The sequence below is a fragment of the Peromyscus maniculatus genome, chromosome 16 (assembly GCF_049852395.1).
Source record: "Peromyscus maniculatus bairdii isolate BWxNUB_F1_BW_parent chromosome 16, HU_Pman_BW_mat_3.1, whole genome shotgun sequence".
Classification (NCBI taxonomy): Eukaryota; Metazoa; Chordata; class Mammalia; order Rodentia; family Cricetidae; genus Peromyscus; species Peromyscus maniculatus.
The window spans coordinates 26895275-26907082 of NC_134867.1; the positions used below are offsets into that span (position 1 = coordinate 26895275).

At 40.1% G+C, this 11808-nt stretch overlaps 1 protein-coding gene across 1 annotated transcript; it reads left to right on the plus strand.

Moving 5' to 3' along the window:
• Window positions 1-2190: 2190 nt before the first annotated feature.
• Fabp7 (fatty acid binding protein 7) lies at window positions 2191-6252 on the plus strand. Its single transcript, XM_006981261.3, has 4 exons — window positions 2191-2389; window positions 2798-2970; window positions 3565-3666; window positions 5919-6252. The coding sequence occupies exons 1-4, from the start codon at window positions 2317-2319 to the stop codon at window positions 5967-5969; spliced, it is 399 nt and encodes a 132-aa protein (XP_006981323.1). The 5' UTR covers window positions 2191-2316; the 3' UTR covers window positions 5970-6252.
• Window positions 6253-11808: the final 5556 nt, after the last annotated feature.

The window sequence follows — 11808 nt, forward strand, 5'->3', positions numbered from 1 at the left end:
GTTATTCAGTGTTAATATATTATATACTGAATATTTCCAATTTTCTCAGGTGTGTTGATTGAGGTAATCACAAAATAGATTGGCTCTCCCAAAAATTCTACTATAGATATCCATATAACTATATTCTCTTCTGCATATCAGTATGAAATTCCCAAAGTGCTTCTTATGAATCACAAAAGAATTACATTATTATGCACTTTTAATCAGAATAAACACATCTGTCTGTCATATTCTTTGTCTGAAAAATAGAAGGGCCAAATGCATAAGGACAAACATTTCAGTCCCTAAGCTGAGGTGTATAACACATGCACTACCTTCCGTGTTTGGCTCACCCTGACTCCCTCAGATGTCAGGGCCAGGTCTGCTTTACGTTTCTGTCTTTAACTCGAGAACAACAAGAATACGTACAGAAGGGCTTAAATAAGAGGACAAGATCACATTGAAAATTTAAAAATAACTACACTGTGGTATAATTAACACATATTCAATTGTACATACCTAAGATGCATACTTAGTAAAGTTTGACATATTGGTGGAAAAAATTATTCTAACCAAGAAAATGAAGAAAAATATGAGATTTTTGCAAAAAACACATACCCAACAACTAAGTTATTGAAAATATATAAAGAATGGCTACAACACCACAGGAAAAAAAATCAACTTGGAAGTAGGGAAATTACTTAAATAGTCACTGTCCAAAAAATGCAAAATACAAAAAAGCACATGAAAAAAAAATGATCAATGTTCTTAGTAGTGAGGGAAAGGCAGACTTGTATTTGAAAAGGTTGCTTGGTTGCAGGAGAAGTCGAAAGAAGAGTGAGGTAGTTGTTGCTACAGAATCAGGTAAAGCCAAGAGTGGCTTGGATTAAGATGCCAAACCCTGGGGAAGCCAAATGAGCCAGGCCTTCTGATGGTGAGTAGGCTCTTAGAAACAATTGGTAGATTTTTGGTTTGTTCATTTGAACACGTTGGTGGAATTGTTCACTCATATACGTTGTGCAAACAGGCACAGAGGCAGTTCAGGTGTTTATGACAAACAAGGGTAATGCACGGTCACCTAGCTAGTATCGAAATAGGCTGTGTTCTGAGCCCTTCTACATGTGTTGTAGAATGGGACACATCTACTGGGACTCCTGGCTCTCTCTCTGAGCTGCAGAAAATGATGTTTCTCTGGGGGCCTGCATCCACAAAGCAGGGGGAATCCAAAGTGAAGGGGAAATTCACAGACCCCCTCTAACTCTTCCATGAGAACCCTCTAGGAATTCTGCCATTCTTGTGGTGCACTGAGCTGGGACAAACCATAGGCAAAGCTCTCCACATTCCCACCACCCCAGCCAGTTCCTGTCTCCGCACTTAGGCAAGCACCGTGTTTTGGTAGATGTGGCCTCAGGAAACCAAAATGTCCTTTAAGATCTTACTAAATGATCTTCTGTCCAGCTTTCCCCATGGATTGTATAGCCCACTCAAAGAGGTGAATGAAAACACTCTCCTCTTTGTGTCTCTAACTCATTAGCGAACCCTAACCATACTTTTTGAGGTTCCTTTTCCTTTCCGGTCTGGTTCTTACATTCTTAGAAAGAACTACAAGGTCTTTAAATTCACTGAGTTCATGTTGAGAGGGAGCCAGACTATCATATATCACTAATACTCTGAGTAGGTGTCAAACAGAGTGCATCTAGGGATTGCGTTCTCACCTATCCCCTCTGTCTTTTCAGTTTGGCCCATTCGGGTCTGCATTTTGCTCTCCGTGTAAATATAAGAGAAAATTAAATACACCATTCAGACCCCTTTGTCTGAAAAATCTGGCATTTCAGTGAGTTTTTCTTTAAGGGGGGTCTTCATTTGCAACCAGCATGCTGGTTAAGGAAATCAATTTGAATGTCGTATTGTCCTTCTCTTTTCTTGCCTCCCAGTTTGAGACTGCAGTTGCCAAGTTTTTTTCCGCTGAACCTAAAAAACCCTCTCTCATTCTCCGGTTCTCTGCTCTCAGGCCCCGCTGACTTCCTATGGCGTGTTCTCAGGCATCAGGACGGTGGTGTGTGGACTGGGAGGATCTTGACCTACTCCGCTAACCCAGTGGCCTGAGCAAATCAAAAGGAGGACTGGAGCCATCTGCCCAGCCCCTCCCCCCGCGACAGCCTACTGGAAAGAGGGACAAGTTAGCAATTCAAATAATTGGCTTTTTGCCTGCTTCGTTTCCAAATAAGAAGGCAGGGGCTGCTGCTGAGGAGCAAAGGGGTTTTGTGAATCACAGTGGTGGTTAAGACCCCAGTTCCCCCAGCTCCTACCTCTTTTCGGCTGACCGCGAGGGCAAGGATGGTGGAAGCTTTCTGTGCCACCTGGAAGCTGACTGACAGTCAGAATTTTGATGAGTACATGAAGGCTCTGGGTAGGTAAAAATAAGACTTGCTGTCCTCTTTTTAAAACTGTGTTTTGATCCTGGGTTTCTGTGAAACAGGCTGAGCATATCGTCCTAATATGCTGGACTGTACATAGCCCACTTAAAAGAATTTTTAATGTGGCGTCTTCTTACCTTCTTGCCCTGGACCAAATAACAGGACGGTTTGATATTCTGTGGAAAACGTGAAGCTTCTGTAATGTGGGCAGTGGTGGGTTGTGCTCAGTATTCCTTTATCTGTGCTCAGCTGTTCCATGGCTCCCACTAATCATTAATCAGGTTTGAATGGAACCTACACTTTAGAATTGTGGATTCTCAGAGCGGCGGCAAGCAGATTTCTGCTTTATGAACTGTTTTGGAAGTCGCTTTTGACTGCTCTGGCCATTTTTGCTGTTTCAGGTGTGGGCTTTGCCACTAGGCAAGTGGGAAATGTGACCAAACCGACGGTGATAATCAGTCAGGAGGGTGGCAAAGTGGTGATCAGGACCCAGTGCACATTCAAGAACACAGAGATCAGTTTCCAGCTGGGGGAAGAGTTTGAGGAAACCAGCATCGATGACAGGAACTGTAAGGTAAGAAGCCACCTTTCTGGGGTGGAGATGTGGAGGGATGAAGACTCCCAACCTCTCTGCTTCCTAGAGGTAGAAAGGGGGAAGATTTCAGAACTTACGTTCAGGGAGAGAGAACTAGAGTTAACATTCCAGCGTACACAAGTTGTACCCTAGACACCAAGTAATTTTCACAGCCAAACAACCAGCCTCTTTTTCCCTGATCCAACATTTTTTTTATAGCAACCTTTACCCAGAGAGTATCGAACAGGGTTTATTTGAAAGAAAGACTATGCCATATTTCCTCTCTTGGATCACCTCAGATTGACCAACAAGTCAGTCTCACACTAAAGCTTTGCTTAAACAGGAAGAGTAGTTTTGTGTTTTTATTTTGGATATAGAACATTTTTGCAACTGGTTGTATACATTTCAGCCAAATTATATTTGACCACGTTTTTGGATAACAGTGAATCTCAAAGTAATAGAGGATGAAGTACTGCTGGAATAATTATTGGTGATATACTCAATTGTGGCACTCTCCAAAAGTCCTGTCATTCGATGTCTATTCAAAATCGTCTTCTACCTGTTAATCATCCACATTTTTGTTGTTGGTCTCAGTCTGTTGTTCGGTTGGATGGAGACAAGCTTATTCATGTTCAGAAATGGGATGGCAAAGAAACAGATTGTGTAAGAGAAATCAAGGATGGCAAAATGATCGTGGTGAGTCCGAAGAGTTCTTCATTTTCTGTCCATGCCCCCTTCTGCCCTTCTTTCTTTCTCCCTCTCCTCTCGCCTCCCCTTCCTAAGTTTCTCTCCTTTGGCTCCCTCCCTTCTTTCTTTTATAACAGCATGTGTCTGCCCAGGTTCCTTAGTAATATGTAAAACAGGAGGAATTAAAGATCGGAATAGTTGTTGCCTCAGTGGCTTATATGTACTCTTAAAATAATACATCCATTTACCCAGAACTGTGTGTCAAGAATTGTCATCATAGGATCATTATGCATCTCCAACCTTCACCTGAAACTCAAATATAAAAATATTGTTCAGGAAAGATATGAAGATTGCTGATATTAAAGCATAAAATAAATGAATCTCAGAGAAGTTACTTATTAGATATGGTCATAAGAGCATTTTAAACATTTGATATTCCAGTTTATAAAAGCTCAGTGCAAATAATTTAGAGTTTAACAAAAGGTGAAACTTTAATTTCTACTAGAACTGTTTAATGTTACTTCCTTGAAGTTTTTTTTTTAACGAATCAGTTGAATTTTAAACATATGTTCAATGATAGCTAGACATGTAAATGTTATAAAATAGAAAAAATAATTTTATAAATAGTTTCCCTAGCAGAAGTTAAGCCTTCATCTAGACTGATAGAGACCATTTTTTAAATTTTATTTTATATTTTATTAACATTTTTTATTTATTTTACATACCAACCACAGTTTCCTCTCCCTCTTCTCCTCCTGTTCCCTTCCACCACCCTGACTCCCATCTACCACCCCCCATCTCCATTCAGAAAGGAGCAGGCCTCCCATGGGCTTGAGCAAAGCAAGGCACATCAAGATGAGGCAGGACTGAGCTCCAACCCCTGCATCAAGGCTGGGCAAGATAATCCTGCATGGGGAACAGGTTCCCAAAAGCCAGCTAAGCTCTAGGGACAGGTCCTGATCCCACTGCTAGGAGCCTTGCAAAGAGACCAAGCTACACAACTGTCACACACAGAGGGTCTAGGTTGGTCCCATTCAGGCTTCCTAACTGTTGGTCCAAAGACCTTGAGCTCCCAGGAGCTCAGGTCAGCTGTCTATAGAGACCATTTCAAAAATAGAAATGCGATTTAGATGACAGTGATATTGTTAAGCTGTCTCATTGCTCTTGGGGATGTCGAGGGTTCCTTTGCAAACTCCTGCTAAGGAAGATCAACGAGTGTCTTTTTTGTTGCTGTTACAGAACAGATTTCCCTCTTCTTTAAGAGCACAGCCAGAGCTACTCAGAACTGAAATATACTTACTTCTTCTCACATGTGTAAGGTTGGGGGAGCAGAAAGCAGAGCTTTTTCTTGAATCATCAACTAAGGAAGAATTCATTTCTAACAATCCTAAAGCTAATTTTTTTTTATGATGTCACCTCCATTTCTTTCCTGTCTATAGAAAGCTGGAGCAAGGTCACCTTTGGGAATTATGACTGTGATCAGGCAAGACTGAATTCAGAAATGGAGATAAAAGCAAAGACATGCTGTATTCTGAGACTCATGCCAATCCTTGAAAATCATGAGCATACACCTTAATATTTAAAAGTGATTTCATAGTAATTCTTCAAGTTCAGAGTTAGAGAATCAACATTCAGTACCATTGCCACATACCACCTGGGGTAGATTCACATGGGCTAAACATGGTAGTCAAAGTAGAGAGAGCACTGTAGGGTGGGTTGTTGCTGATTTTAGAATAAATCATTCCAGATACCATGGGCTCCGATGTTTGTATTTTCTGAAGAAATCAATCAAGATTATGGATTGAAAACTATTATGAAAACTTATCATAAATTGAATTCCCTTTCAAAACTGATAGTTGAGGCCACAGTGAGACACCACCTTCCTTGCATCCAGTTTGTTCTAGTTCCCTTAATAATGTAACACAAAGGGATTTTTTTAACGTAATTTCAATTGCAGAGTCAGTTTCTGCCCCCTTTTTATTTTCAGAAACCTGAATAACATGAGCATGTGTGTTTCACTCATTGAACTTGTGTGGTTTTTTTTTTTTTTTTTTTTTTTTTTTGTTGTTTTGTTTTTTGTTTTTTGGTTTTTTTTTTTTTTTTTTTGGTTTGGTTGGTTAGGAAACAAAAAGTGTATGCAACATTTAACAGTTGTAAATGCCTTTGTTCTTCATGCTTAATATGGAAATCATATCCATGATAAAACTTCAGCCATGAATACTCCTGGGTAAAAAGATTCAATTCTCTTTTGATGATTTCAGACTCTGACCATTGGTGACACTGTTGCTGTGCGCTGTTATGAAAAGGCGTAGAGGAGACGGTGGTTCTTTGGAAGTTCGCTTTGCTGGAGTTTCAGAGATGGCCAGCTACTATAGCACTGCCCACTCATTAGATGGTTGTCTTTGGTGTGGAGGCAGAAAATTATAATGTAAAGATACGCTACTCAAAGCAACTCATAGAATTTTGATACGCAAAGGTCCCTGTTTTGTAATTTGCTACAATTTTATAATAACTTTTTATAAAGATGGGAATACTTCTTATGATTTTCTTTGGAATATAAACCCAATTGGAATAAAAAGTATAGACACATAAAAAGTTGATTGTTGTTTTTAATGTCATCAGTCTGTCTAGGAACTGTCTATTGGAGAGTTTTCAATAAAATAGCCTTTCTTATAGCATAAACTGACACTGGAAAAGTATTGCCTTGTATAAAATATTCATTCATAAAATAACTGGGTGACACAGAAAATGTGGAGATGCCATGTTTTTGTGGCTTTGATGACAAAACTTGAATCAATAAATCTGGTCAGGACCCTAAGAAAGTTGTCCACAGTGACTTGGACTACAAAAATGACCTTCTGCTGTTAAAAAACAGTCCAAAGAAAGAAAATGAGAAGCTTCAAAATGTGATAAAAAATAAATATAATCCAGTGCCATGCAATCACAATGTCATTTATCAAAGTTTTTGAGTAAGGCAATTAGGAAAAGGAAGTTGATTTCCATCCTCCATTCTTAGCATGAATCTCCAAACACCTCACTACACTGAACTTGACTAAATCAAGAATTGTAAAAAGGAAGTAAATACAGAGAATCCATGAGAATGTTCAAATTCCTCTTTTTCCTGGGGTTGGGTAGAAGGGATGATGGCAGTGGACTTGACCAAACCAAACCAAATATCTTTTGTAGCTGGTTTGCATTGGTGATGTACGTACAAACAAATGTGACGACATTTTGTTACTTGTAAAATGCTCTTTGGTCATTTTCTCAACACATGATATAAAACAAGGCAGGGAATGTTGTACGTATTACACCGATGAAGTAAAACAAGGATTACAGTTGCCTGGCTAAGTTCTCATGACTACTAAATAATACTGAGAATGGCAAGCTGCCCTGTCTCCCTTTACATCCTCTTGGAACTCAGCATCTTGGCTCAGTTTCTTTCCAAAACAAAACTGCAAGATTTTATTCTCCTGCTTGTTCCTTAGGCAACCTTTCATCTATCAGCTTTAGTGTATAAGTGTCTATGGGGCTGGGGTGTTTATTCGGAGGGTCGTAGTAAAATTTTTTTGGGGGGGAAATATGTAATGCTTATTTTAATGCAATCTTGCGGTTTCATTACATTTTTATAAGTGAACTCAAGGTCAAAATATAAAATGTGAGGAAATGTTCTTTATATGGTTCACTGCAGTGATGCTGTTACGGGATTGCTGTAAGACTGGCTCAATATTCTTTACCCAAAATGCTTGGGACAAAAAGTGTTTTGGATTTTAGGATATACGTGTACATAACAAGATATCTTAGAAATATGATCTAAACATAAATTTCATTTATGTTTCATATGCACCTTCTTCACATACTTGAAGGTAATTTTGTAAAATATTTCAACCCACTTGAATTTTGACTAGCTTCTGCAATGTAAGCTCAGGTATGGAATCACCCCTTGGTGGTGTCATGTCAGTTTGGGACTTTGGAGCATTTTGAATTTCCAATTTCTATATTAAGAATTCTCAATGTGCAGTTTAAAATACTTTATAATTTGTGTGTGTGTGTGTGCGCGTGTGCGCATGCTCACACCACCTGCATGGAGGTATATGTATGTGGGTTTCTACAGAGGCCAGAAGAGGGTGTCAGATTTCCTGGAGCTAGAGTAGTTGTAAGCCACCAGACTTGGGTGTGGGGAACCAAACTCTGGTTCTTTGGAAGAGAATAAGTGCCCTTAAGCATTGAGCTGTGTCTCTAGGTACTCATGTACTTTAATATAGAGCACGAAAATACAAAATTAAACATTTAAATGAAAAATTATTACTGTCAAAGATTATCTAAAGTCACTGGTCCTAAAGAGCCTACAGCAGGACTTTGAGAAGGTGTTCATTCTACATCAGTACTGTGGTGGTATTGTGTTCCCCAAAATATTGTGTAACTTAATAAACTTATCTGGGGTCAGAGAACAGAAAAGCCACTAGTTAGGCAGTGATAGCACACACCTTTAATCCTAGCATTCCAGAGGCAGAAATCCATCTGGGATCTCTGTTAGTTCAAGGCCACGTTGGAAACAGCCAAGCATGGTGACTCACACCTTTAATCCCAGAAAGCCAGCCTTTAATCCCAGAGAGTGGTGGTAGAAAGCAGAAAGATATATAAGGCGTGAGGATGAGAAACTAGAAGCATTTGGCTAGTTAAGCATTTGGCTGGTTAAGCATTTGGCTGGTTAAGCATGTGGCTGGTTAAGCATTCGGCTGGTTAAGCTTTCAGGCTTTGAAGCAGGATACTTCAGCTGGGATTCATTCTGGATGAGGACTCAGAGGCTTCCAGTCTGAGGAAACAGGACCAGCTGAAGAATTGGCAAGGTGAGATAGCTGTGGCTTGTTCTATCTCTCTGATCTTCCAGTGTTCACCCCAGTACCCGGCTCAGGTTTGATTTTATTAATAAGAACTTTTAAGATTCATACTACACAGCCACTGTCTCTGCTGCAGACTCTTGCTTTGGAAGCATGGACTCTGGCCTGCTGAACTAAGGGTGGGATTTTTCTTCAGTTCACTGTAATATAGCTAAAACAGAGCCTATTGGTATTAATTTCCAAAACACTAAAGAATAGAAAAGTGTTTGGGTGGCCTGAATAGGAAATAACATCACAATGGGTTAATAAAATCAAGAGCTGCAGTGGTAGACCATATGTATATTTATAGAACTAGTATTACTAGATATTTCTATTTCTTAAATTTTTAAAAGTAGTTGGAACTCATTTTTCTTCAAATCAAATTTTATTTCCCTTAATAATGTATAGATATACTAATTTTTCAGTGCCCCCTCCCCTCCCTGCAACATTGTTAGAGAAAAGGTGATATTTACCATAACCAAGAGCAATTTGACCAAGAGATTAAGGGAAATTTCAATTTCTCAAATATATAAACTAAGCTAAAAGCTGTTTTGTAAAATCTGGTCATAGACCACTGTATTAGTTAGCATTAACTGTCAATTTGACATAGCTTAGGTTTACCTGAGAAGAGAGTCTCAGTGGAGAGACTGCCCAGATCAGATTGGCCTGTAGACATAGATGTGGGGTCTTGATTGTTAATAGGTAGATAGAAGAGGGCCCAGCCCTCTGTAGGTGACCCCATTCCTTGGGCAACTGGCCTGGGCTCGAAAAGAAAGCTAGCTAATTATGAATCTATCTGAGAGCTGGTATCATTCCTTCAGTTTCTGCTTCAAGCTCCACCTTGAGTTTCTGCTCTAACTTCCCTTAATGGTGGGGCTGTGATCTATAAAAGAAACCATTACCTTCTGTGGTGGTTTGAATAAGAATGGCCCCCATAGGTTCATAAGGCTTAGCGAGTGGCGCTATCTGAAATGAATAGGAGGTGTGGCCTTGTTAGAACCTATGTGTCACTGGGGTAGGCTTTGAGGTTTCAAAAGCCCAAGCCAGGCCCAGTGGCTCTCTCTTCCTATTGCCTTCATATTCAGATGTAGAACTCTCAGCTACTTCTTTAGCACCATGCCTACCTATATGCTGCCATGCTCCCCATCCTGATGAGAATGGACTAAACCTCTGAAACTTTAAGCCAGTCCCAATTCAATGCTTTCTGTTATAAGAGTTGCTGTGGTCATGGTGCCTATCCACGGCAATAGAACAATGACTAAGACACCTTCCATGAACTCTTTTAGTTGAGTGTTTCATCTTGGCAACAGAGATGAAACTGTAACAACCACTGGCAGTCAGTCATCAGAATTTTTTTTGCATTTATCTTCCATTTTCCCTGGTTCAGATGAACATGAACACTTGGGGCCTGGAGACCTACAGATGCAGGCTTCCATTTAGGGTATATCCACACGTGGAACACTGAAGCCTTGAGCTTCCTACTGAGTAGAAAAAAAAACGAAAGTCCTTATTCCCCCCGCCCCCCTTCTTCGTCTTCTTTTTGAGTTTGGAGACCAGGTTTCTCTGTGTAACAGCTCTGGCTCTGTCTGGCTGTGATTGTCCTGGAACTCACTCTGTAGACCTCCAAGCCTCCAACTCACAGACATCTGCCTGCCTCTGCTTCCTGTAATATGTCTTAGAAATTGAAAACAAAACAAAACAAAGCTTGTGTGACAGGGCAAGACAGTGCAGAGATTCTTCCATCTTGTCTTCTCACTGAGGCCATTTCAGGTTAACTGGAAATTGATCTCCTTAATGGAGAACCCAGTGGCAACTTACCCAACTTTATTTTAGGACCTAAGGCCAAGATGCCCCAGCTAACTTAGGTTCTCTTAAACCTACCCCTGCAGCTGCAAAGTGAGATACCAGGATATGGTGTTTGCCTTTAAGAGATTCTTGCTCAGTATGCTCTGGGATATACTTAAGTCTCGAATACCTGAGTATAGTCCCAGCCAGCTGGAATAAAAACTTCCAGTTGGCTATCAACTGTCCGGTAGGCTCCCCACAGGAATTAGCAAACATTAGTATTACAATTTGCTCATTTTCTAAAAACTTCCACACTCTTGTTATCTTACCAATGATAATTTGTAATGTCCATCTCAGGCTCACGATCTTTTTCCTGGTTGACTTCCCCCTATACTCTTTAGATCACAGACTGAGAAACTGCAGAGGCCACTCTGTCTGCACCTGAAATTCGTTGTGGAGCTTGTCCTGCTGGAATCACCTGGAAGCTACAGCAAGTCTGGGAGGAGTCTGGCAGGATCTGAAAAGGGAGTTAGTGTTCATTAAAAAACCCTTTTCATGAGATACAATCACTAAATTATATAAATGTAAAATAACGTTTTTCTCTGATGGAAAATTTATTTGTAAAACACTTTGGTAAAATTACCTGGCGAGAATATAGGAATAATGTATTCTGAACCAAATAGGTGTGCTCCCAGGCCAGGAACACAGATTCAATTTTCTCTAAGTGTTTGTTGCGGCATGGAATAGGTTATAGAAAATTATATAGTACAGAATGAAGAAAGCAATAAATCAATACATTTACCAATCATGTTTGTGGTAGAAAGAGTGTAAACCCAAGTAGGTAAATCTATAGCATTTAGATGTAGTATTCTTAATTTTAGGAATGTAGGAATCTAAAGAGTAATTAAGCCTAGTGATGTATTCTAAGTTACCCTGTTAGTCATGAGAATGCTGTGCTAGATACACAAGTTAAGGCAATTGATTATTAAAGGGGCCAAGATAACCTAGGAAAAATTTGGCTCTCTACCTAAAACATCCACCTTCCCCCAGTAAACTCAGCTAAAGTATAGTATTTTGCAGGATCTTTTAACACAGCACAGCTTCAAGGTGCTCCGGCTCCCCTCTTTTATGAGGTTAGTGTTTCTCAAAGGTGTGGTCTTCTCCACATAAACCCCATGCCTTATAAACTAAAGTTATTGGCTTTATTTTAAAGAGACTGCATTCTCATGAAAAGAAAGAACACAGAATACATATCAAACATAGTTTGGGGAGTCTGGCTTCCTTGCCAAAATAATTTCCCAAACTTCCGTCGGCGTGTAAAATCAACAGTCTCTATTTGCATTGACCAGGTGTATTGCATGAGGACGTGCTGTAACTCAGCTGGGGTGGGGGGGTTCAGGTGAACCCGGGACAGGACGTGTTTGCAAACTCCACCGACGCATCACCTTGGAGGCTTGGGAAGCCAACACACTGCTGGGTTCCATTCCTG